General features: G+C 52.8%; 11 protein-coding genes across 11 annotated transcripts; 5 read left to right on the top strand and 6 right to left on the bottom strand.

Annotated features, from left to right (window-relative positions):
• Positions 1-178: 178 nt before the first annotated feature.
• On the bottom strand, positions 179-2679 carry Z517_03670 (uncharacterized protein; the record flags this gene model as incomplete). The annotated part of the gene is made up of 3 exons (XM_013432774.1): positions 179-1676; positions 1727-2496; positions 2557-2679. 3 exons carry the CDS (start codon positions 2677-2679, stop codon positions 179-181), a joined length of 2391 nt encoding a protein of 796 aa, XP_013288228.1.
• Positions 2680-3050: 371 nt separating this feature from the next.
• Z517_03669 (uncharacterized protein) lies at positions 3051-4034 on the top strand (the record flags this gene model as incomplete). Its single annotated transcript, XM_013432773.1, has 2 exons — positions 3051-3117; positions 3181-4034. The coding sequence occupies 2 exons, from the start codon at positions 3051-3053 to the stop codon at positions 4032-4034; spliced, it is 921 nt and encodes a 306-aa protein (XP_013288227.1).
• A 271-nt stretch (positions 4035-4305) lies between these two features.
• Z517_03668 (uncharacterized protein) lies at positions 4306-5010 on the top strand (the record flags this gene model as incomplete). The annotated part of the gene is made up of 1 exon (XM_013432772.1): positions 4306-5010. One exon carries the CDS (start codon positions 4306-4308, stop codon positions 5008-5010), a length of 705 nt encoding a protein of 234 aa, XP_013288226.1.
• A 465-nt stretch (positions 5011-5475) lies between these two features.
• On the bottom strand, positions 5476-5928 carry Z517_03667 (uncharacterized protein; the record flags this gene model as incomplete). The annotated part of the gene is made up of 1 exon (XM_013432771.1): positions 5476-5928. One exon carries the CDS (start codon positions 5926-5928, stop codon positions 5476-5478), a length of 453 nt encoding a protein of 150 aa, XP_013288225.1.
• A 2907-nt stretch (positions 5929-8835) lies between these two features.
• On the top strand, positions 8836-9792 carry Z517_03666 (uncharacterized protein; the record flags this gene model as incomplete). The annotated part of the gene is made up of 1 exon (XM_013432770.1): positions 8836-9792. The coding sequence occupies one exon, from the start codon at positions 8836-8838 to the stop codon at positions 9790-9792; it is 957 nt and encodes a 318-aa protein (XP_013288224.1).
• Positions 9793-10216: 424 nt separating this feature from the next.
• Z517_03665 (uncharacterized protein) lies at positions 10217-12952 on the bottom strand (the record flags this gene model as incomplete). The annotated part of the gene is made up of 1 exon (XM_013432769.1): positions 10217-12952. One exon carries the CDS (start codon positions 12950-12952, stop codon positions 10217-10219), a length of 2736 nt encoding a protein of 911 aa, XP_013288223.1.
• Positions 12953-13664: 712 nt separating this feature from the next.
• On the bottom strand, positions 13665-14798 carry Z517_03664 (uncharacterized protein; the record flags this gene model as incomplete). The annotated part of the gene is made up of 1 exon (XM_013432768.1): positions 13665-14798. The coding sequence occupies one exon, from the start codon at positions 14796-14798 to the stop codon at positions 13665-13667; it is 1134 nt and encodes a 377-aa protein (XP_013288222.1).
• A 918-nt stretch (positions 14799-15716) lies between these two features.
• Z517_03663 (uncharacterized protein) lies at positions 15717-17473 on the bottom strand (the record flags this gene model as incomplete). The annotated part of the gene is made up of 2 exons (XM_013432767.1): positions 15717-17391; positions 17442-17473. The coding sequence occupies 2 exons, from the start codon at positions 17471-17473 to the stop codon at positions 15717-15719; spliced, it is 1707 nt and encodes a 568-aa protein (XP_013288221.1).
• A 327-nt stretch (positions 17474-17800) lies between these two features.
• Z517_03662 (uncharacterized protein) lies at positions 17801-18412 on the bottom strand (the record flags this gene model as incomplete). The annotated part of the gene is made up of 1 exon (XM_013432766.1): positions 17801-18412. One exon carries the CDS (start codon positions 18410-18412, stop codon positions 17801-17803), a length of 612 nt encoding a protein of 203 aa, XP_013288220.1.
• Positions 18413-19112: 700 nt separating this feature from the next.
• On the top strand, positions 19113-20519 carry Z517_03661 (uncharacterized protein; the record flags this gene model as incomplete). Its single annotated transcript, XM_013432765.1, has 1 exon — positions 19113-20519. One exon carries the CDS (start codon positions 19113-19115, stop codon positions 20517-20519), a length of 1407 nt encoding a protein of 468 aa, XP_013288219.1.
• Positions 20520-20935: 416 nt separating this feature from the next.
• Positions 20936-21933, top strand: Z517_03660 (uncharacterized protein; the record flags this gene model as incomplete). Its single annotated transcript, XM_013432764.1, has 2 exons — positions 20936-21141; positions 21507-21933. 2 exons carry the CDS (start codon positions 20936-20938, stop codon positions 21931-21933), a joined length of 633 nt encoding a protein of 210 aa, XP_013288218.1.
• Positions 21934-22224: the final 291 nt, after the last annotated feature.

The raw sequence follows: 22224 nt of genomic DNA, 5'->3' as shown, positions 1-22224 counted from the left end.
AAAAGCGATCCTGAGGATAGGGGACCACGGAGAAAGGTGACAGGACAATGGATGTTTCAGACAGAGCTGTTTGCTTGACCGCGAAAGGGCTCAAACATCAGTGTCTCAAACCGTTCAAAGGGTATGGTGACAACAGAGATGACTTCCAGATCCACGAACTTGGTACGCTGCTATTGCCTCATTCCCAGGCCTCGCCCCAGTCATCATCATTGATGTCAGGCTCTTTAGGCTTGGGTGCCTCTTTCTTGGTCTCTTTCTTTGCAGCTACAGGGGGTGTCGTCCTTGTACTCGAAATGACCGGTCTCTTCGCATTCGCCCCAGTTGTCCCACCACCCGCAGAAACACTTCTCGCTGGGCCGGCAGGACGGACATTGAGCGTTGACGCTGCGGAAGTACCTTTGGATAAGCCCTTTGGAAGTGGTTTCTGCGATTTGGATTTTGACTGCGCGGCCAGCCAGCCAGCGAAATCTGGTTCGCCACCATCATCAAAGGCAGCTGCAGTTTCAGGGGTGGTCGTGTTTGTACGTTGCGAGGGTGATGCATCAAAGAAGTTATCTCCCTCATCATCCATGGTACCCCAGGCATCCATCGTGTCCCCTTCCTCCCAACCTGCTTCGGGCTCAATCGCGTGTGCGGAGCTTTTCACTGGTTGCGAGACTTGTGATCTCGATGGGCCAGTTGTCGGTTTGTCGGATGAAACGTTGATGGTGGGTGTGTTGCGTCCAGAAGCAGGCATCGATTGCGTTTGTGCCAAAGGCGCCCCGTTCGCTGTCGCCGTGGAAGCCATCTCGCCTCTAGCCCCCGCCATTTTGTTTGTGAAAGAGGAAATTGCCCAACCAGCCCAACTGGTGTCGCTTTGATTTCCGATCCTCGCTGGAATAGCGGCACTAGCTGCTCCTGGGGCCGGCTCTGGTGGAAGTGCCGTTTCAGGTAGAGAAGATGCATATTTGCGAACTCTCGCCAAGTAAGAATCGACTGCTTTGGTGGCTTGGTCACGAACTATCTTTTCTTTGTCGACCAGGCTGACACAAAGGACAGGCAAGATTTTCGTGGCGCAATCATCGTCACTGAAGACATCAATGGTGGCGTTGAGGGCCATCAATGCTGCACTTCGGGCATGTACGAAGGGATCTCTTAGAGAACGGCCAAACGCAGCAATTAGCACCTTAGACCGTGACCCAACACCCAGATTTCGTGCAATCTTCCCGAGGCATATCGTGGTGTTGGTCCTGATTCCTGGCTGATCGTCATTGGCTGTTTTGGCGAGGAACCGAAGGAGCTCTCCATTGATGATCCTGTCCGATAGCTTGGATATCACTGAGAGGACGGCCTTGACTGTCTGTTCCCTGACGACTGGTGCTGTGTCGGTGAAGCCAGTCGTCATGGCGGGCCAGATTTTACCATTCACATCTTTTTGAGGTATTCGATCGATCATTAGTGGTAGGTTATCCAACAAACATACTCTCATAGCCCGGTCTGGACTGTTGAAGAGACGGATAATGAGCGGTCCAAGGCGTGATTCGAATTCGTCGTCGGACATTTTCAACCCGATTTTCATGATGGCTCCAAAGACACTGGGTCCTCCGCCACCGAATTCAACAGACTTCAACAGCTCGGGCAAGATTTTCATCTTGAAGAAATCTTCCGGGAAGTCATCCGTGAGGCTGTCGAGTTCCCTGTCATAGGGTAAGCAACGTGTCTGCTTGATATCAGAAGGTGAGCTTACTTCAGGAACTCATTCCGTTCCTCCTCGTTCTTCAACCCAAGACTCTCAGCTCCTTCGGTGATGTGAATAAGTGGAGTCTGAAAGAACCCTCCGGCCTTCTTTCCCTGCTCGACAAACTGCCCAGCATTCAGCCTCAGCTTCGGATTTGCATTTATGAGCCGCCGATAGCTCGGGACCATATTAGCCGATATACTCTTTGGCTGTGCTAGGCTGTCGCTGCTCACGAAACTCCCGTTGAATGCTTCGTACACAAGAGTCCCGAGACCGTATGCGTCCGGAGCCCCCAGGGGATTCTTCTTGATAGCGGACCAGCCGCCATTGACCACTTCGGGCGGGGCATAAGTATTCGAGTTTGGCAACGAACTTCCATAGCTGTAAATAATCGCATCGTCGTCATTCATAGAACTCAGCACTTCAAACCCTCCCAGCTTCCATTCGCCGCTCTCACTTGTGAACACGGACGTAATGCGTATTGCGCCGTGCACTGAAGAGGCGTCGTTGTTGATGAACTTCAATGTGGAAGAAACGCTGTACAACCCCCATTTTATAGTCTCTTCGCTCAAGCTCTTGCGCCTGATGTGCCAGGCCAAGGGGCTAACTTTCTCCGTGATGATGTAGATGTTTGTCTCGTTTTCGATCACATCGATCACCCGTATCACTCCGGGGTGTCGTATCGTCCGCAGTTTTCGGGCGGCATTTTTGGCTAGGGGCAGCAGAGCCTTGTTGGCATGAATATCGAAGTTGAACAAGCAGCACGGCGAGTTGTCGTCCTAGAGCATCATTCATTAGAGCGGTTTATCACCAAGCCGAATCGAAATCCCCCAACTAACCTTCTTAGTCGCATTGTGTAGGATCCAAATAGAGTCTCCGAAATCAATACGGTCTCCGATGGTGACTGGAAAGGAGCTGGATTTGGCGATGGCAGAAGCGACGGCGGATTTGAGAAAGTCCATCGACCTTGATGCGACCGGGGAGTGGAGCAGTCAAAGGCCAAGGGACTGTCTGCGAAAGAGTCAATTGACTGAAATCGCCGGGAACGATGGGAGGTGTTGACGACTTTCACGAACTGGAAAGTTGTCCACAGAGGCTGCGGGCCATTTCGCGCCGTTAACATCATTAATATTATTATTGGGGAGAACGCGCCGCAGGATAAATTTCCCCGCGCTCGTTCTCCATCATCCCACTTGCCGGGCCAGGAGGATAGAGGACAGGTCTAAGTGTTGAACAGTTTCAAAATATACAAGTTCACGTCCTACCTATCTCAAGTTTCGTCCCAATGGCAGACAATTCGATCTCGCGCCGCAGGACTTTCTCTTCTACCAACATGCCAAAGAGCACAGACTACCGGCCGCATGAGGGCAAGTTTGGTATCATAACTGGCGGCTCAAGAGGTGTGTACAAGGCATTCTTCGGAAAATGAGGCTCAACTCTGCAGCTTGTCTAACTGATGACAGGTATCGGAGCTGCCGTAGCTCAGAATCTCGCTGCTAAAGGGTGCTCTCTCCTTCTCGTCTACACGTCCGACTCTTCCACCGGGCCAACGCAAGCACTTTGCAAAGAACTCTCTGAAGCATACGATGTCCTTTGTTTCCCAGTGCAAGCCGACCTTGCAGAACCAACTCGCAGCATCCCGCATATCCTAGCCACAGCAAAGAATCACTTTTCACACCCTAGGACGGGCACGTTCCAGGTGGACATTATTATAAACAACGCGGGCATCGCCGGGAACAAACTGTTGAATGATCCAGACATGGGCGCCATTGAAGAGACACAGTTCCGACAGCAATACAGTGTGAATGTCCTTGCGCCATTGTTGCTGGTTCAAGCATGTCAACCGTACCTCCCCAAAGACCGATCTGGGCGCATTGTCAACCTATCGAGCGTGTCTGCGTCAATCGGGTGTGAGTCACAGTCGATATATGCCGGGACAAAGGCGGCGCTGGAAGCCATGACCCGAGTTTGGGCCAGAGAGTTGGCGGAAAACTGCACGGTCAATGCTATCAACCCAGGCCCCGTTTGGGGGGACATGTACAGTCTTGCGGGCGAGAAGTTTTGGAAAACAAACCAGAAATATGTAGACAGTGCACCACTGATGGACTATAAAGGAGGTGACGACGCGATCAGAGCACGGGCGGGAGGCGATCCCGAGGAATATGACCGCGTGGTATTGCAGGGCATGGGTGGTAAGAGGCCGGCTTTCACGGACGAAATTGCGGGCGTCGTCGGTATGCTCTGCTCCGAAGAGAGCGGATGGACGACAGGCAGTGTGATTTGCGCCAACGGCGGCATGAAAATGTCAATAGCATAAGGGGAAAGAATGAGGACTAGAGTTAACAATTGCGTTGACTTTCAGGGAGGGAGGGCGGGTTTGGAGTTGCATACATAGAAGGGACCAAAAGCCCAAGGCTGAGAATGACAGGGAAAATATGTCATTTGAAATAAGTCGCAGTTTCCATCCTCCACAACCTGACACACGACAGTTTCCTTGCGTTTGACCATACCGGTATACAGCCCTTCTTCTGGCATATTGCCCCCCTCTGGTACTGTCGTCTTCATCAGCCCAGTCCAAGCCCGCCAAGATGGTCGACATCGTACCGGTCTCGTCGTATCCATCCCACATCTCCCTTCTCCCGTCGATCCAACAGTGCAACCTTACGAACCTGCCTGAAAACTACTTCCTCAAATACTACCTCTACCACGCGCTCACCTGGCCACAGCTCTCCTTTGTCGCCGTCGTGCGCGGCTCCGGGTCGAAACCGCCGCGCTACCCGAAAGTCGTGGGATATGTACTTGCAAAGATGGAGGAGGATCCCCCGGACGGGGTCCAGCACGGGCACATTACCAGTCTATCGGTGATGCGGACACACCGACGGCTGGGTATCGCGGAGAAGTTGATGAGGATGAGCCAGCGGGCCATGGCCGAGGTGTTCAACGCCAACTACGTCAGCCTGCACGTGCGCATGTCCAACACCGCGGCCCTGCACCTGTACCGCGACACTCTCGGGTTCGAGGTGGAAAAGGTCGAGAGCAAGTACTACGCCGACGGAGAGGACGCCTTCGCCATGCGCATGGATCTCAAGAGTATGCAGATCAAGAGTCTGCCGGAGGAGGACGAGGACGAGGGCGACGGAGTGGGTTCACTGGGCAAGAAGGGTGAGGAGGGTGAGACGGTCAATGGCGAGAACGGCAAGAAGGAGAAGATGGTCAAGGTGAAAGTCGGGCGCGGGCTGGGCGTGGGAGATCTGGTGGAAAGAAACGAAGGCTCGACGAACGCACAGTATTAATCGAGGCCACCAATCCGACTCAAATCGCCCACGTCCACCTCAATCTGGGATTCGACGTGCAGCGACATCTGCTCTCTCTCAGATTGCGGGTCTTGTCAATCAACTGTCCGTCTGCTGCTATGGTCCTAGCAATGAGACTCGGTGACTATCATCCGGCGCAGACAGCGTACCCTTTCGAATGAACCGAAAAGTCTTTTGAGAAGCTCTGTTAGCTTTCTAGGTGGGAACGTTCAGAGATAAACCTAGAGAAATCTGAGCAACGTTTCGAGCATGTCTGTTGTTCATGATTCATGAGGATCTGGGATCCTCCCTCTAAACTATTTACAGGACCATCGATGGCAGGGACGTGAAAACGTTCGACCTTGGCCACACCGGGTCATTTTGTGGCAATGTACAGATTGAAGGAATGTTGACACATCGAGCTCTCCTCTCCAATCAACAACCCCAGGGTTGCGTCAACCTTTGTCAACTGCCTGTTAAACCAGGCTGATAGTTGTTCAGGCCTTTCTTAGCCTTTTGGTCGTCCAAACGCTGCTCGTAATCCCCTCTTGTGACTGTAGCAGACGCCTCGAGGTCGCCTCCCATCTCACTCTCGCCATCCATATCATCCGTTGATTCGGCGTCTTTCCCATCGTCACTGCTTTCAGTGTCTTTCGAATTTCTCCGCATCTGGTTTTGCTCTCTCAGAACCCTCTCCTGCTCGCTCATGGCCTGAAGAGTCCGCAGCGTTTGGGTCAATCCACTAATCAACAGTTCGGCCTGGGATGCGCCGCTCTGGTGCCTGCGATGTCGTCCCCCGCGGGAGACATACCGCCGGGAGTCACAGCTGGCGCACGCACATCCAGTGCTGCTGCCATGACTGCTTTTGCTGCTGGCGTAGCTGTCGGAGGCTGAACTATATTCCGACCCAGTATCCATGGGTCGAACTTGGGGTCGCGTAGTGGTTGGCGGTGTAGTGAGAGGGATGTCAGAGCGCTTGCTTCGACATATCCGCATTTTCTGAAGTTTGGATTCTTGCTTGCGTTTCTACTTCTCGATGTCTCTTTCGTTGTATGTTCTCCTGTCGGTTGTGCTGTATTGTGCACGGGGTTTGTCTTTGGTGAGAAAGAGTGACAGAAAAGAGTGGCTTCGGTTGAGGAAGTGTTAGGAATTTACAAATCTCTGTTTGTCACTGCTCTCCCATACGTTGAAGTCAAACCATGGACGAAGGTTGCGATATATACATACCCTCTTGCAAAGCAGGGGTAGGGCACTTTAAGCCTCGCTTTCGGCGAATGACCGCGCGAGGACAAGTGACATACTGCAAAGGAGAAGAATTGTTCCGGCGCGGATGCAATCTGAGGCCAGAGTCTCCGACGATGCGTACCGAAAGAAACTTGACTCGCCTCTCCAGTTTTATCTCCGCCAGGCAGGCAGACAGTCCACTACATCGTGCTTAGCGAAAGACTGCATGTCGATCACTGCTCAAGGTGAGATCACGGCAAGACCCGCCTGCGGATAGCAGCGAGTGGCACTCGTCTATCGGCGTTGCAGACAACCCGCCCATACCCGCGGGCGTCCGATGGGGGACTGCAACAACCCGTTGTCGAACCATGGAGGATAATTTTCTCAGAGACCGGTAATCATCTTCCAATAATTATCTTGTCTTCTATTTTCACTGTCAAGGCGAGAAACAACAGGCGAATGGTGTGACGGGACAGCTCTGGTTTTCGTGGCCGGGACAATACCTCGTACTCGTGCTCGTACGGCCGAGAGATTTTTGTGGTTGAGCGGCTTTCTGCTTATTCGGCCGTTTGTAATTGTCGGATCGGAGCCGTGTGCATTTGGCGAGCCGTCAAGAGATGTCATCTCGTTAGCTTTGTCTGGAACCGCTTAGAAGGGTCATCACTGCGTGCCTTGGATCTTTAACACAACACAGGAGCACCCTCCACCTGTCACTGCGCGTTTTGCATTGTTCTTCTCAACGTGCTCAGCGCCGCCGTTCACTGGCCTTTGGCTTCCGCAAGCGACTGGAGGCATGGAAAGGTTCTGACGACGGCAGCTGGGACGAAGCGTCATGGCGAGACTGATGAGATGACTCATCTTGTTGCTGATGTCATTGAATTGTAAGGCGATCGGCGTTGTATCAGAAGAAGATGGTGAACGAAAGAAGCTGGAAGAGATCGTGTGCAAGGAACAATGATATTCCGATCCCACATTCCAGAATCCGAGTCATTAACAAAGAACAGCCTCTTCTTTACGTCGTCTCTTCTCGTCCTTTCCCCCTTCTTTTTCCTGGAACATGTTTCTTTGAACTAATCTCCATTAGGAAAATCCCATCTCACAGGCAAGGAGGCTGATACGGAGGAATGTACCGACACCGTGGATATGGAGGTAGTTTGGATCCGATGCGAACAACAATCGACCGATATATAACGTCGACTTATGGTGCTGTGCCTGCAGCTATGCTAACCTTTCGAGCTTGCGACCCATTGGAGCGTGGAGAACATCCACAGCTTCGGCTTCCTCTAGATATGCTCATCGGCGGCAAAGGAGGTGCCTCATCAGCGGAACACTTGATGAGCCCTCAGACCCCGAGATGAAGTCAGTCGCGCTGGAAACAAGAGGTACCCATAGCGATATTTTCCTCAAGCCTGGAATCGAGAAATGCAGTGTATGGATTTACAATGTGAGAGACACTCGAGAACGCTACAACAGCCGCTGTGGACCTATGTCGTATCCCACGCTACCCTGACAACGTGTGTGTCTCTGGTTTTACCGCTTGGTCGGGGAGGAAGAAGAGACAAGACGAGGACATGGACCGGGAAGATACCAAGCCCTCGCTGCTTAAGCCTCCACTCTCGTGCTGGAGTTATGCCGGTCCTATCGTAAAGGGCCCATCACTCGGAATCCAGTAACAAAGAAAGCAAATAAGGTACGCGGTAGACAATAAAACCAAATAGCTTAAACCTTACAGAGAAGTTACAGTACAGTGCGAATAGCACGGTACAGCAGATCTTGTTGAACTCCGAGAAGGCGGCTATTTATATCGCGCAAGGGCCTATGCACAGTACCTACCCAACCCACCTATGCAAAAGCATTCCATCTCATCTTCCCGCATGTCCTCATCACAATGGTATGTGCGCAGACAACCACGAGGATGGATGCCCAGAAACCGCATTGCTAATTAGCGTGGGACGAGCAACTCTTGACTGGTGCTGCTGGTGCTTGCGCAAACCCGTGTTCGCTTTCTGAGGGGTTAGCGCCGTACAGCCTCGCCGCAGCTCTGTGACAATTGCCAGTCCACGTCGAACGGGCGGTTGCAGCGTGCCACAAGAGTGGGATGTAGCCTTGACCGAGCCATGCTAATGTCTAGTCTTGTCCGCATTTTCGCTTCGATTCCTCACCGATGATCGCGCGTGACAACCAAGATGGAGAGAAAGATGGGTTGAAGGGCATGGGGAGGCGAATGGGGAACCCAATCAGAGGGATGGAATGCTGGAGAGAGGGAGGGCGAGTGGCTTCCCAGCCCGCCACGTCAATGGAACCTGTAGGCGCCGCAGGAGGGGAGCTTCTGGCCTCAGAGGACAGCCTCAATCCCTCCCTTGACAAAACTTGTTGGACAGCCGCACCCTTCTCCCAAGCCGCTGTCCTCCCTTCTCACCTCCCCTTTTCTGCCCTATCCCTTCATTCCTTGCCGGTTGGCTATAGAAAACCACACAAGGCAGAGCGCGACCCTGTGAACAGCATCGCATAGCATATCACAGCATTGCATAGCATAGCATAGTTACCGAAATCTCGTCCTCGTCTCCTCACCCTATCGCCACCCCGAGCAGAGCCCAAAGAATGGAGCAGGCAGGCTTGGTTCTGGGCAACATTGCCATGTCCAGTTTTTTGACCACGTGTCTGGATGGGTGCAACTACGTGACGCTGGATGCCCAACATGGGGGAGAATTCAACATGGCCTTCACGAAGCTCCTCCTCCTGAGAGGCTGGCTCACTGCGGTGGGGTCGACGGTTCGCGGGACTTCTTCGGCCAACCATCCGCCAGCGATGCAAGCACAGTTGGAATACCAGAAGCAGGTGGTCAGAGTCAGCGTCGAGAGCTTGAGGCGGCTGCTGCAGCACTCGAAGAAGTATCATGAGAAGTCCGGGCTCAAAATCAGGGCGGACAGGTCTGAAGGAGTGGTGCATGTAGGTGAGATGGCGGCGATCGAGCCAGCGTTCTATGAGACAGAGGACGCAGTCCCAGAGCAAGATCCCTATTCAGATTCTCCTCACTTATCCTCGTTCACCAAGACGGCCCCGGGTCAAGCCCAGACGCTGGAACATCATCGCAATGTCGAAGCCCACATTGCGGACCTCGACAACTTTGTGAACAGACTCGACTATCTGCTTCAATATCTCGGGCTGGTCGACGACGACGCGATGCAGGTCGAGCTGGTAGAGCGAGCGATGGAGGCCATCCCTGAGCCGGCCAGCATTCGGTTGTTGCTTCAAGCTTCCGGGTCCGACTCCCACGTCCCCGAAGGCATCTTCCCCACCGCTGCAGCTGCTGGTGCCGCCAACTTCGCGGCCACGGGCCTTGCCGAACCGACCAAGTTAGCAAGTCATCAGTACATTCGAAATCTCATCAAGGAGCAAGCAATGACCGTCATGGGGGACGTGGGACACGTCAACGGCACCGCCAGGAGTTTTTACCAGGAGAACGAGATGAGTGGAAGATCGCAAGCCGTCCTGGGCAACGTTGACGGCGCCTTTGGAGTGGGTTTCTTTGGCAGGACCCAGACCGACAAATCTTAGATAGCGCAGCTAACGACCGAACGAGCCAACTAACTATGTTACCTATAGAGCGAGAGTTGAATAGTGTGAGCATTGGAAAGGAATAAAGGGGGAGGGTCATTATTATGATGGAAACCACAGAACGAGGGTACACGCACAGAGAAACTTACTACTACCAGGATTATAAGCACAATCAATCTTCTTTCTTTCTCTTTGCGTTTGATGTTCTGTGATCTCAAAAATGACGCCCCATAGTCTGAATAACCTGCTGAAATGCGCCCAATGAACCTAGCTAGCCAGGAAATATGCAGCGATGATACCATCCGTGCCATGCCCACGTCTCGTGATTCTGGACCCCTTTTGTTGTAGTCAAACAGATGCATACCAGATAAGCACACGTTCATCTCGCATCAAAACATGTCATGTCATGTCACGTCACCCTTTTTCACCTTTTCCTTGGGCTGGCTGTGCCTGCGCTGGCCCCGTCGTCGTCGAGCTCGTCCTCTTCCTCGATTAAAGCCGGTGTGCGTCTTTCGTTCCGTCTCTTTGGTCGTCTCCTCCGTGCACTCGAGATGTTGCTGGCTGAATCGTCCGGCTCGATCTCTCCTAGCCCATCCCACTCCCCGAGCCCGTCGTCAGTCTCGGCGTCCCATCGCGTTGCCGTCCCGTTTTCTCCATTGGGCAGGATCCCGCTCGCCGGAGTATCCATGCGGACCTCGATTCCGCCACCCATCACGCCGCGTCGGCGCTGGGCGGCTGCTGCTAGGCCCGCAGAGCGCTCTCGTAGAGCTCGACGAACGTTTTCCGCCTTGTTGTGCAGGATCTCAAAGGCATCTTCGAGGGCTTCCATTCCGGCATAGATGTCACGTTCGATCTCGGCCAGGGTCGCAAGCTCGGTCTCTTCATCGAAAGCAATGGGTGCTCCGTACTGGGCATTGGGAACGCCATTTGTGTGCGCGTAAGGTTGAGAGTAGCTGGTCTGGCGAGAACCGTACCCATTACCATTAATTTGAGGCCCATAACCAGGCGTAGCGCCTCGGGTCGGGGGCCGATAAGGCGTCGGTCCTCTTGATGGGATGTGCTCCTGTAAGGGAACGTCCTCTGCTCCGCTCCTAAGAAACCCATCAAAGCGGCCAGAGATCAGGATGTCCCATTCGTCGTTGGAAATCGCGGCCAAGGTGGCCAGTGCGTTGTGCATTGAACGATTATTGAGTAAGAACAGTGCAGCCTCGCAATCTCTAGGTGCGGTCGCTAATCGGTATAACCTTTGTATCGCTTGCGAGGCAACAGCAATGTATGGAGGCTGAACTCGGGGAGCGGGCGTTGGAGTTGGCGTCGGGTGAGGCGGACGGGGTTCGCCATTTTGCTTCTCCAGTTCGGGGGTCGGTGCTCGTCTGGGAGGTTCAATCGGCCGATCCACGATACCGAGCAGATCTTTGAAGATAGGCCTTTGACCAGCGGGAAGGTGTGTCAAGATGGCAAAGGTTAAGGTCTCCTCGTCGACCTCTTCAGGTGGCGAACTAGGGTCGTCACTCTGTCGACTAAGCCACTTGTCCACGCTCTGCTTCGTCTTGCGAGACTGTCGGATGTAGTGTTCTCTGTACTCTTCCGGTACATCAATGTCGAGTTTCTGCATAGGCACGCGGAATTCTAGAGAGATCCCCAATCCCACCGGTGACTGTGTGAAGGCGAATGGTGGCCAACTGGGGAGATCTTTTCTCCCGGACACCAGCTCCAGAACTTCGCCCCAACTGACACCTCTCACGTCCTCAGCATGATCGTATTCGCACATCGGACATTGACATGCCTCCGAGGAGATATCCCGCGCAAAAACAGCCTCAAGTCGATCCAGAAGTCGGCGTGCCACTGAGCGGTACCCGGTGGCTACGGCTAATGAACCGTTCTTCGACATGACTTTTTCGTAGTCATCAAGCAGCGCAACATAAGGTTCGAATAGATTTGCAACCAAAATAGAGTGTTGATTCGGCGGCTGAGCTTGTTGCACCGCCATGGGTTTTCCCGCCAGTAGCAAATTCTTCGTTACCGACTGGTTTAGTCCACCATGTTGCAGCAGGTAGTCGACCTTGGGTACAGAGACGGGGATGGGCGCGGGAGGCGGTGGCGGAGGTCCGGGGGTTTGTGAGACACCCGCAGGGGTCCCCGTTACGACTGAGGCATTGTCCTCTATATAGACTTCCATTGGTGTAACTCCCCTTGACTGGGGGATGACAACTGTTGGGCCATCGGTATACACGGTGGTGGGAGGGATTTTTGACCCTGGCCGCTGAATGGTAGGTTGTTCTGGGGCTATCGAAGTCGCTTCGGAACTAATGTTCGTGCCAGTTTCGGTTGCACTGTTGGTAGTTGTGGGAGAAGCAGTCCGGGTGGGTTGGCTGACTGATCTCTGAGAAATTGGCATTGTTGAGGCTGGGGTTACCGATTTCAATGGCGTGGTTGGTGTATCGCGCGGTTTCCGGGTCGGAGAACAGTCTGTGCCCAGCTCAGAGGAAGTACGCAGATGGCCCTTGGATCCTCTTGTTTTTGGTATGAGGCGTGCCTTGGCTGTAGTCTTCATATCTCCCTCCGTCTGCGAACCCATCTCTTCTTCCTGAATGGTGTTGACCGACACGGGCCTTCCGACATTGGCTTTCCATTTTGCCGTGCCCGAGTTCCTGTCGGTGAGCGGCGGACTGGGCGGCGCCTCATGCGCAGACGTAGAATGCCTCGAGGGTGGTTTGTCTTTGGAAATATTCAGATCGGTCGCAGGGGGAGTGAGGACGTTGAGGACGGGGTGACTTCCCAGTCCGACGGCTTCACGGCTATGTTCTCTGGAGAACGAAGGATAAGGCAGGCTGGACTTGGAGTCCGATTTGATGGGGACATCTTCGACCTTTCCAGGCATGGAGGACCGTCTCTTTTCATTGACCGGTGAGATGGATGTTCTTGAGGATGTCTTTTCGCGGATAGAGGCTTTGCGATGCGATCGATGTCTTTCCTTGTCCTTGTCTCTGTCTCTGTCCCTGTCCTTATCTCTATCCCGGTCTCGGTCACGGTCACGGTCTTTTTCCCGATCTCTCTCTCGGTCTCGATGATCTCGTTCTTTTCTGTCCTTTTCTGATCGTGACGACTCCTTTTTCTCGCGCCGCCGCTCGGTGCTATTATCTCGAACTTTGGAAGGCATGATAGTGAACGGGCGGTCGCATGATGCGGCCGCACTTTGTTGTACTTCAAGGCGCTTAGGCCGCAGGTACCATTTGTGCCCAAAGGCGACTTATTGTGGACTTGGTCGGGGGCGCTTAAGCGGGCGGGGAGAAGACCCTGTCACCACAAAGGACGGGAGGATGGTTTGGCCAGGTGTTCGAAGATATCGGTCGAAGGAGAGAGGCAGGTTGTGAAAGGGTACTGAGCTTTATGGAGGCAAGGGTCAAGGGTTGAGTGTCGTGTCACTCTGTGGTTTGGTTCTTGCAAGAAGTGAGACCCCGTCTGCGATGATGTCGTTGGTTGTCGTGGCGCAGTTGGTCGAATTGCTGGTGGCGGGAAAATGGCAAGGCTGGTTGATTGGATCCTTTCCAGGCGCCCTCCTCACTTTCCATTTTCCCATTTTCCCACTTTCCCACGGGGATGCACCAGCCAAAATAGATCAGCAATAATTCTATTCTGGATAATAGATCTTTTACAGGCGCTTGTTTGCCTTCAAGATGTAATCGATCCATGTGTACCTCGTATCCCACTGGATATCCCGGTCCAAATGCAAAATGCGCAAACTCAAGGACCCACGATTCCTCACAACCTACCCTCAGCGCCTCACCAAACATACCCCATCGCACCTGAGCGCAGACCTGATTTTATCTATCATGCTCGTCATTCTCGTTCTCATCTGAAAGTCATTCTATTTACATGTTCAAAACTAGGAGTGCGCCGCCGCATATGGCCGCAGCACCGACCATACCAGTTCTCGCCGGTACTGCAGCTCCAGAACTACTGCTTGATGTTGCTGTTGCACCTGTGGCGGATTGACTAGCCATCGTGGTAGTTGGCACCGCCACTCCCGAAGTGAAAGGGATGTTGCTGGCAGAGCTAGCACCACTGAATGCAGGCGAGCCAGATGTCTGGGATGGGTTGGGCATCGCGGTGGTGTTGTTGGGGTTCAGCACATTGTCAATGACGTGAACCACACCATTAGCGACGAGGACATCGGGCACAACCACTCGTGCACTATTCACAAAGACCTCTCCGTTTTCGATGGTGACAATTAGGTTGTTGCCCTGAGCCGTTTGCACCTTGCCATTCTGCAACAGGGTGCTGTACCCGACCACGCCTTGAACCAGATGATACTGGAGGATCGAGGACAAGTCTTGCGTGGTCAGATTTGGGAGAGCAGACCCAATCGCCTCGAATGCTTCGTTGTTGGGTACGAACAAGGTAATATCAGATAGGATGTCGACCGCTGTCGCCAGGTTTGCATTGGTGAGAGCACCCACAGCAGCAGAGAGATTGAGTTGAATTGCTGTATCCGATATATTTTGCGGGACAGTCAAGACGCTGTCAAGAATGTGTACCACGCCACCACTGAAGGTGACAGGGCCGCTGCTAACACTGGCATTATTGAGCAACCCCGAGGTGAAGGAAACTTTGTTCTTGTTGGAAGTTGCTCCCACCACTTGACCGCCAGTTACGTTGGTAAATTGAGGCGACTGTAGAAGAGTTGGGATGAACAGCTTGTCGCTAAAGTCGGCATACGTCCCGTTCAACACGTGGTAAGTCAACAGCGCTTCAATCGCCGAAGTGTCGTTCTGAACCAGCGCAACTCCTGCGGAGGAGTTGAACAGCTTCGCAAAAGCATCGTTGTTGGGTGCAAGAAGAGTGATGTTCTGCAGTGATGCCAACGTCGTCGTAAGGTCCGGAAACAGTTCCAGGTAGGCGGTAAGGTTGGACAACTCGGGTGTGTTTGCGAGTATTGTGGTCAAGTCCTGTGCAACAGCCACGCCAAAAAAGGCCCCTACGGTCAACGTCCTGAACCACGTCATTGGATATCTTTGTGATGGTGAGTACAGGCTCGAGGAGAGCAGAAGACCAACTTGACGACGATAACGAGGCTATGATGGGTTCAAGGGGTTTGGAGGTATCAAACTTTAGAGTAGCAGTGCAGATGAAGAGGTATTTGACAACCACAAAGGCCGTTGTTGCTTTCTCGACAAACGGCACACAGGTATGTCACTGACGCCGGGTACTACCTGATCCGGTTTCTCGGTCGTGGCACAAGTCAAGTGCCGGGGGATGGTGCAACTCGAGGAGCGACACCCTAATCAATCGCTACGCAGCAAGCGGCTACTTGGGACGGCGGGCACAGTCAGATATCGAACCGCGCAGCCAGTCCCTGAAGACGAGAAAGAGGGACTAGTAAGAAGTGAGGATGGTATAGGTATAGGTGCCACGTAGGTAAAAGCATCGTGTTCAGGATCCGAGAATGGAAATGGAATTCTGAAACACACAAACAGGGGCCTGTGCGACAGCCGCGAGACGGAAGACGGAAAGACAGAGGATCCTTCTGAGGTCGTGTAAGAGAACCAGGTCTACGGAAGCAGGGCGTGCCGCACGCAAGTCTTGTAGTGCTGGATCTAGAATTCAGAATCTATCCATCCGAAGAAGCTGCTGCTGCCTGTATGGAAATGGTGAAGAGAACAATATAGACGAGAGTTCGACCATCTGCAACATTCGCAGTTTGTGGCCGGTGAAAGAAAGTCAACTTCAAATGGCGATATCGTCGCCCGCCCTCCAGTGCCTCTTGATGGCCTTGTAGGTTCCAAACCAGTTTGGCATTCCTGGGGAGGTGATCAGAATACGGGGCGCAGAGAGAAGTACAGCATCAGTGGCTTCTGCGAGTAACGAACAGCCATGTAGGCTGAAAGGTGAACAAGGAAAAGCAGCCTTATTCAATCACCGCATCACCCTTTCGTTTGACCAGGCCATGCGTCCAAGCCCCCGCCTCCCAGCTCGAATGCTTTGGCGGCTTTCAAGACTCCAATATCATCCCATCTCTTGCCAATCACCTGCATACCAACAGGGAGCATCCCGCTCCCGTTCCGTGCAGGAGCCCAACCACAAGGCACGTTCAATGCGGGATGACCTGTGACATTGAACGGACATGTGTGGTTGGTTGATCCAACTGCTAGTTTGATCTTGTCCATGACGCTGCTGCCACCTTCGGCCTCTGGGCGCAAATCAGGATGTGGAGGAGCAACCGCTGGCGTCGTAGGGGTGATAAGGACATCAAATTCTTCCAGCGCCTTGTCGTAAGCTGCTCTTAATTGCAAGACATGGCGATGTGCCTTCGCCTGGACTTCTGGACCAAATTTTTCTTTCAGAAACGTCTCGCAGAAGATGATATTTATGACTGCAGGGTTGGCCACGGTCAATAGATCGTACATTTCTTGGTCTGGGGGCCATCTCAGGGACAGATGCGGAATATTATGGCTGAGTACGTCAGGTATGCGGCCACCAATGGCCAGTCCAGCGAGGTGCGCTCTGGTTGCTGCGGTCCAGATGGCGGGACCGAGCAGATGCATCGGGACTGAAACTTCGGAAACTGTCGCTCCGCTCGCTTTGAAGTGTTCCAATGCGGCGGAACGCACGATCTCTGCGACTTCTGACTGTGTGCCTGGAGCACTGAGTGACTCCGTAATGATGCCGACTTTGAGGCCTTTGCCCGGGTGCTCTTCAGAAGCGAGTTGCTTTGCGTAATCAGCAACATGCTGCCGGAGTGGCGATTCAGGCGTCATGCGTGTATCAAGCCCATCATAGCCGGCAACCACCGTAAGTAGAGTGGCTATATCCTCCAATTTTCTCGCCATCGGGCCTGTATAGTCGATCATTGGATGGAGTCCAGCGATACCTGTATACGGAACAAGGCCATGCGTAGGCTTGAGACCATAGACGCCGCAGTATGCAGACGGAAGGCGGATGCTTCCTGCTTGATCGCCACCCATCGCCATATCAATATCTTCCCCAGCTTCCTCTAGACCGGGGACTCCAGCTGCCCGAGCGTTCCCCAGCGCGAGGAGACACGCCCCTCCGCTTGTACTCCCGCCGGTATTATGGTCGTGGAGCCAAGGGTTATGGACCGGCCCATTCGCTGAAGTGTAGGACATCGGCGTCAGAGAGTAGTTTTCACACGTTGATGTGCCTGCTATAGTGGCCCCAGCCTCCAGCAATCTCTTTGTTATTGTTGCGTCGATCTTAGCGATGGGATATTTCCCATCCTTGGATACAAGTTGAGGGAAAGTTCCACAAGTATGTGGTAGACCATAAACAGACATGTTATCTTTCATAATGACTTTGCGACCTTTGAGGACGTCCGACAGCGGTTTTTCTGCGACAATATGCGCTTGGTGACTCCATGCATTGTGACTATTATTCTTGGATTTCCAATACTCTCGTCCACCGGTCGTAGGAACAGGCTCGAGCCGAGGATCGATGTAGTCTGGCAGGCTGTCGACATTTGTAGCCGTCATGTCAGCAGATTGAAGGACAAGAAGGTATGCTTCTTCGTCTGCCTTGGACGCAATTCGGATGTTATTGCGCGCTGCGACATCGTGGAGAACATCGAGCGTAACGCTGGACCTTGAACACCGTTAGAAATATCCTTTCGCGGTGATGAGCACTAGACATACTGCTGCCCGTCTGCTAATGCCACAATAGACATCTTTTTTGAAATTCGCGCTTCGAGGTATTCTCTTGAAGTCTGAGCGAAGTGTCTGTCCCAGAGTCGTGGAGTCAAAGTACCGAGTACATAATGAATATTCAATCGAGCAACGCTCATGTCCGATTGCGGGCGTCGATCTCCTTCGATATTGTTGGTCCTTTGTATGCTCGGCAGTAACGAAACTGCGTCGTCTTCCTCGTCTAGGCAAGGCTGAGTATACCTCGTGCTGGGAGGATGCTGTGTCTCATTAATGCTGCCCTAGCGCCGTATCCGCTGAAGCTGATCTGCCGACTCGCACGCCATCACCTGCTATAACCACAGTATGCTTCAGGATTGGGCTCCAGCAGGAACATTTTCCAACCAATTCCATTCCACCAATACTCTACCAAGGTCGATGTCGGCCAGATCAGCAAAAGTGTTGATGGTGACATCGATGTCCATTGGCTGACAGCCCGTGCACCTATCTACCACCGTCAGATCAACACTCTTGTTGTCCTTGCGTGCCCTGATCTTCTTGCCACACAATGGGTTTGCATTTGGATTGCTGCCAACACTGACTGCATCAAAAACAATGTGTGAGATGGCCACAATCTTGTCATTGTCATCGGACGTAAGTCCGCATGCTCCCAGACCCGGCTCATAGTAGGTCAAATCGCCAGTGTATGGACCACCATTTCCCAAAGGTAATGGCAGGTTCTGCTTGTGCTTGCGCGTCGAGAGACCTGCTGCAAGTCCAATGATAAGCGCAATGATGGCAAGGACAGCGACTAGGACAAAAATGCGAACTCTGCGCGAGAGGTTCTTCCATCGGTTCAGGAGACTTTCGGTTTTATTAGGAACTCGGGGTGGCAGCGATGTGGGCACAGGTTTACGTCGAATCGTAGGTGTTGTAATTTTTTCCACCTCCCCTACTTGTATCTCTGCTGCTGCTTCACCCATGCTCGTATCCGTCACAGGCTCGATTTCTGTAGAGGAGGATTGAATGGCGCACGGGGTTCGCGTTCGGTGGCTAAGTCGTTCACGAAAGCGTTGCAGAGAAGCTTCTCCAGCTGCTCAGTCAGAGCTGTACAAAACTTGCCTCAAGCGCCATGTTCGCCAACGACCGGCAGAAGACAGGAAATACCACCGTCGCAGTCAGAGCGAAATTGCGCGCCAAAGGGCAGTGGAGCTGTCTCGCCTCGCTCGGCCATTTCGATTATGATTGGTTCTCTGGCATTCCCCCAGCAGATGGCGAGTAGCGATGCTTGCTGGTGTTTCTCGACAGTTCGTTGGCCTCAACTCGAGCAACAGCCACGAGGAAAATCATTCTGGAGAGAGATGATCTGCAGACTGGTTCTTGAGTGTGGGGAACATGATAGAGTGCCACAGTGCCTAAGGACTTGCAATCAGTGAGAAGTGACCAATACGAGTGGCTGGGGTCGCCTCTAAGTCACTCCTACGAAGGTGAATATTCGTAGAGATGTGAATGCATTATTGGGTCCACACACACTGCTGCCTGCCCTTGCTGGGTACCAGCAGTAACTCGTTGAGGTATGAAAGACCTGAGCAGAGCCGCAAAATGGAAGAAGCCCTACGAGACTCTTTGTTCTCTTCTTCCAATCACTGACAATCCGGCGCTGCGCGTCACGTCGCCTGAACGATGACCGCAGCTGCGCTAATCTCCTCTGGTACGATATTGGCGTCGCCACCTCTTTCTCCGCTCTCAGACACCGAGCTGGCAGTCATCCGAACCGATGACCTGGGCATGATTGCTGATGATGAACGCGAACGAGAGAAGGTTCAAGCTGGGCTACCAACAAAAATATCCCAAAGGCGCAGAGGCGCTGGTGCACGTCGCAGGGTCACCTATGTTTCCAGGCACTTCGTGAAGGAGCCCCGCAAAGATGAGCAGCGGGAGGACAACTCCATGGAGACAGAAAAGATCACGAACAAGGGCTTCGACAGTGCATTAGGTGCAGACTCTGAGGATGTTTCAATCATTGCCACGCCACCAAAAACACCTGCCAAAAGCCGAGTATATTATGGACTGAACGTGGATGAGCTCTCTTCGGACTCAAGTCTCACAGACGTACCCGATGATATTGGACCGGACCCATTCTCTCCAGAGCCTAAGTCCTCTTTGGCCGGTCCTGGAGCCAGACAGCTCAAGACCAAGACCAAGACCAACAAGTCCCGGAGGTCAACAACGTCGCCCTACTTCCCGCAGGCGAACAAACATCGACCTACATTCCTAGCGACACTACCGTTCCCGCCTCTTTCCCACGACAAATTCGGCTTGATGCAAGAAAGATTGGCTCATGATCCATTTCGTCTTCTTATCGCCACCATCTTCTTGAATAAAACGCCTGGGGAGCGTGCAATGCCCGTCTTCTATCAACTCATGTCACAATACCCTACACCGACCGACCTTGCCAACGCCGAAGTTAGCGACATTACCTCGATCATCTATGAGCTAGGTTTCCAGAACCAACGAGCGAGAAAATGTGTAGCCATGGCAAAGGTCTGGCTCGAAAGCCCACCTTCACGCGGAAAGCGGTATAGAAAGCACAATTATCCGTTGAAGGGTGACGGACGAGATGTCAAGCAAGATGAAGTTGTCGACGACGAAGATCAGCGCGTGGCATGGGAGATTTCTCATCTGCCTGGACTCGGACCATACTCTCATGACAGTTGGCGCATGTTTTGCCGGGATCGGCTGAGAGGTGTTGCTAAGAGTTGGAATGGCGAGGGAGCGGATGACCCAGGAACATTCGAACCAGAGTGGAAGAGGGTGGTTCCATTGGATAAGGAACTGCGCGCATATCTCACGTGGATGTGGTTGAAGGAAGGCTGGGTTTGGAATAAAGAGACCGGCAAGCGAACAAAGGCAAGTCCTGAACTTTTGTCGATGGCAAAAGGAGGCGGGATCGTGGTGGAAGAGAGGGACTCTGCTCATCTGGTTATCAAGAGCGTCCAGGATGAAAATGTCGATGTCCTGAAAGAGAAGAGACAAGTAGAACGCACTGCGGGAGAATACTTGCCTGTTAATCCAAGTGGCGAGAGCTGAGATTGAAGAAATCGCGTCCTCCAGGGATCTGTCCGGCACAGGTGTATCAATTCCAAGTCCCGGGTTCTATTGGGACTCATATTTCGCGACAGAAGAAGAGCGATCGACACTCATCTGGCACGTGTGCAAGTCCTTCAGTCCCGTGTCCGAGACTCAAAAGTCCCAGAAGCTTGGCCCGTGTTACTCTATGATATATGACACTTCTGCAAGGGGGCTTTTGAGAGCAAAAGTATAAAGTGACAAGACAATCCCACTCCGGTTACCTTGTGCCTTGTAGAGCCATCGGCTGCAGAGCGCAGCGTACAAAGCGCAGAGTATGTACCCCGCATTTCGTTGTGACCTCTCTGTAGGGGGCATGACTCAAGCCTGGATGTGACGGATACTATTAGTCCAGGTGGCTTGTACTCGGTATTGCCATGGACTGTGCCGTCCTAGAAGGCAACCAATCCGCAACCCGTGGTGGCTTAATAGTGGATGCCTTTCCCGTCGCCAAATGGACTGCAAGGCTGAGTGAGGACGAGGGACTCAACTCGCTGGCCTGTCAAGGACCACCTCTCACAAAAGTCCCCAGTCCCAGCAAGAAACTGTTTGATGAATGGAACCTGCCACAATTATATAAGGCGTAGGGAGCCCCTCGATGTGCGACATCCGTGCTCTACCATTTTTCATCGCATAGAATCTAGAATCATCACACTACATGCTAAGTTCCTTCAATATGTTCTCCACCCGTCGCCCAGTTCGGCCAAATCACTTCCATGACTTGACCGATTTTATCGAAAGCACTGATACAAGTAGTGCTGGCGGAGAGTTGAGAACGACTTGGACAAGTGGCCATGAAGAGAGACTCACTCCTGGAACCATAATCCATATCAAGGATAAACTTGCGAACAGCCGTATAAATGATACAGTGATGTTAGTGTTGCGGAGGAGCACCGACACACAATCCTCCTTGACATGCCTGTCCTTCTGCGCACACCATGGCCGCAGACTGTCAACACTCTACAATACTCACCGACTTGTTCTACCCAAGGTGCTAGACACGACACTGTCGCAGCAACAAACTCCCGCCAGAACAAACTCCACAGAAGGAGGTCCAACATTAAGGGGTGCCGAGGTTGAGTTATACATCAATGGATTTCGGCTCAAACAAGGATTGACGTTGAACTGCGAGGAGTTATGGCACGTGGAGCGCGAAGTCGACGTTGCCGTCTTGGGCGAAGTGACCGCATCATCGTTCAAGGAGGTCGTCGCTCATGTGAAGCAGCTGTTCTGTGATTCGTTAGAACAGGCTGTGAAAGAGGTGGAAACCCTCTTCCCAGCACCAGCCTCGTCAACTACGAAAAGCAAGACCAACAGCCCAGTCAAAGCACGTAAGCACACAGGGAGTGAGAGAAAGAAAAGAACTGTATGGTGAAAGGAGGGTTTATGACGAGTCGAGCCTGTGACCCAGCTGGGACGCTCGATCATCGATTATCGGTAAAGATTGGCGCATACTCGAATATCGGCTTGAAGAAATGCCAACTTGACCCACAGTTAGTTGTCCCCGAGTCCTGACGATTATGGACTGGGCGCCAGCGTTTGTGCGTGGGAATAACTTTGTGCTGGATTCTGTGGTTCGGCTTTCCGGTTTCTGGGCATACATGGTCTTCTCATAGAAATATTGTTGACGCCTTGTTCCGTTTCCGATAGCTTCGCGGGTCTTGAC

Source organism: Fonsecaea pedrosoi (genome assembly GCF_000835455.1).
Source record: "Fonsecaea pedrosoi CBS 271.37 unplaced genomic scaffold supercont1.2, whole genome shotgun sequence".
Lineage (NCBI taxonomy): Eukaryota > Fungi > Ascomycota > Eurotiomycetes > Chaetothyriales > Herpotrichiellaceae > Fonsecaea > Fonsecaea pedrosoi.
The sequence above is the reverse complement of the archived record's forward strand: the minus strand, read 5'-3'. Positions and strand labels throughout refer to the sequence as shown.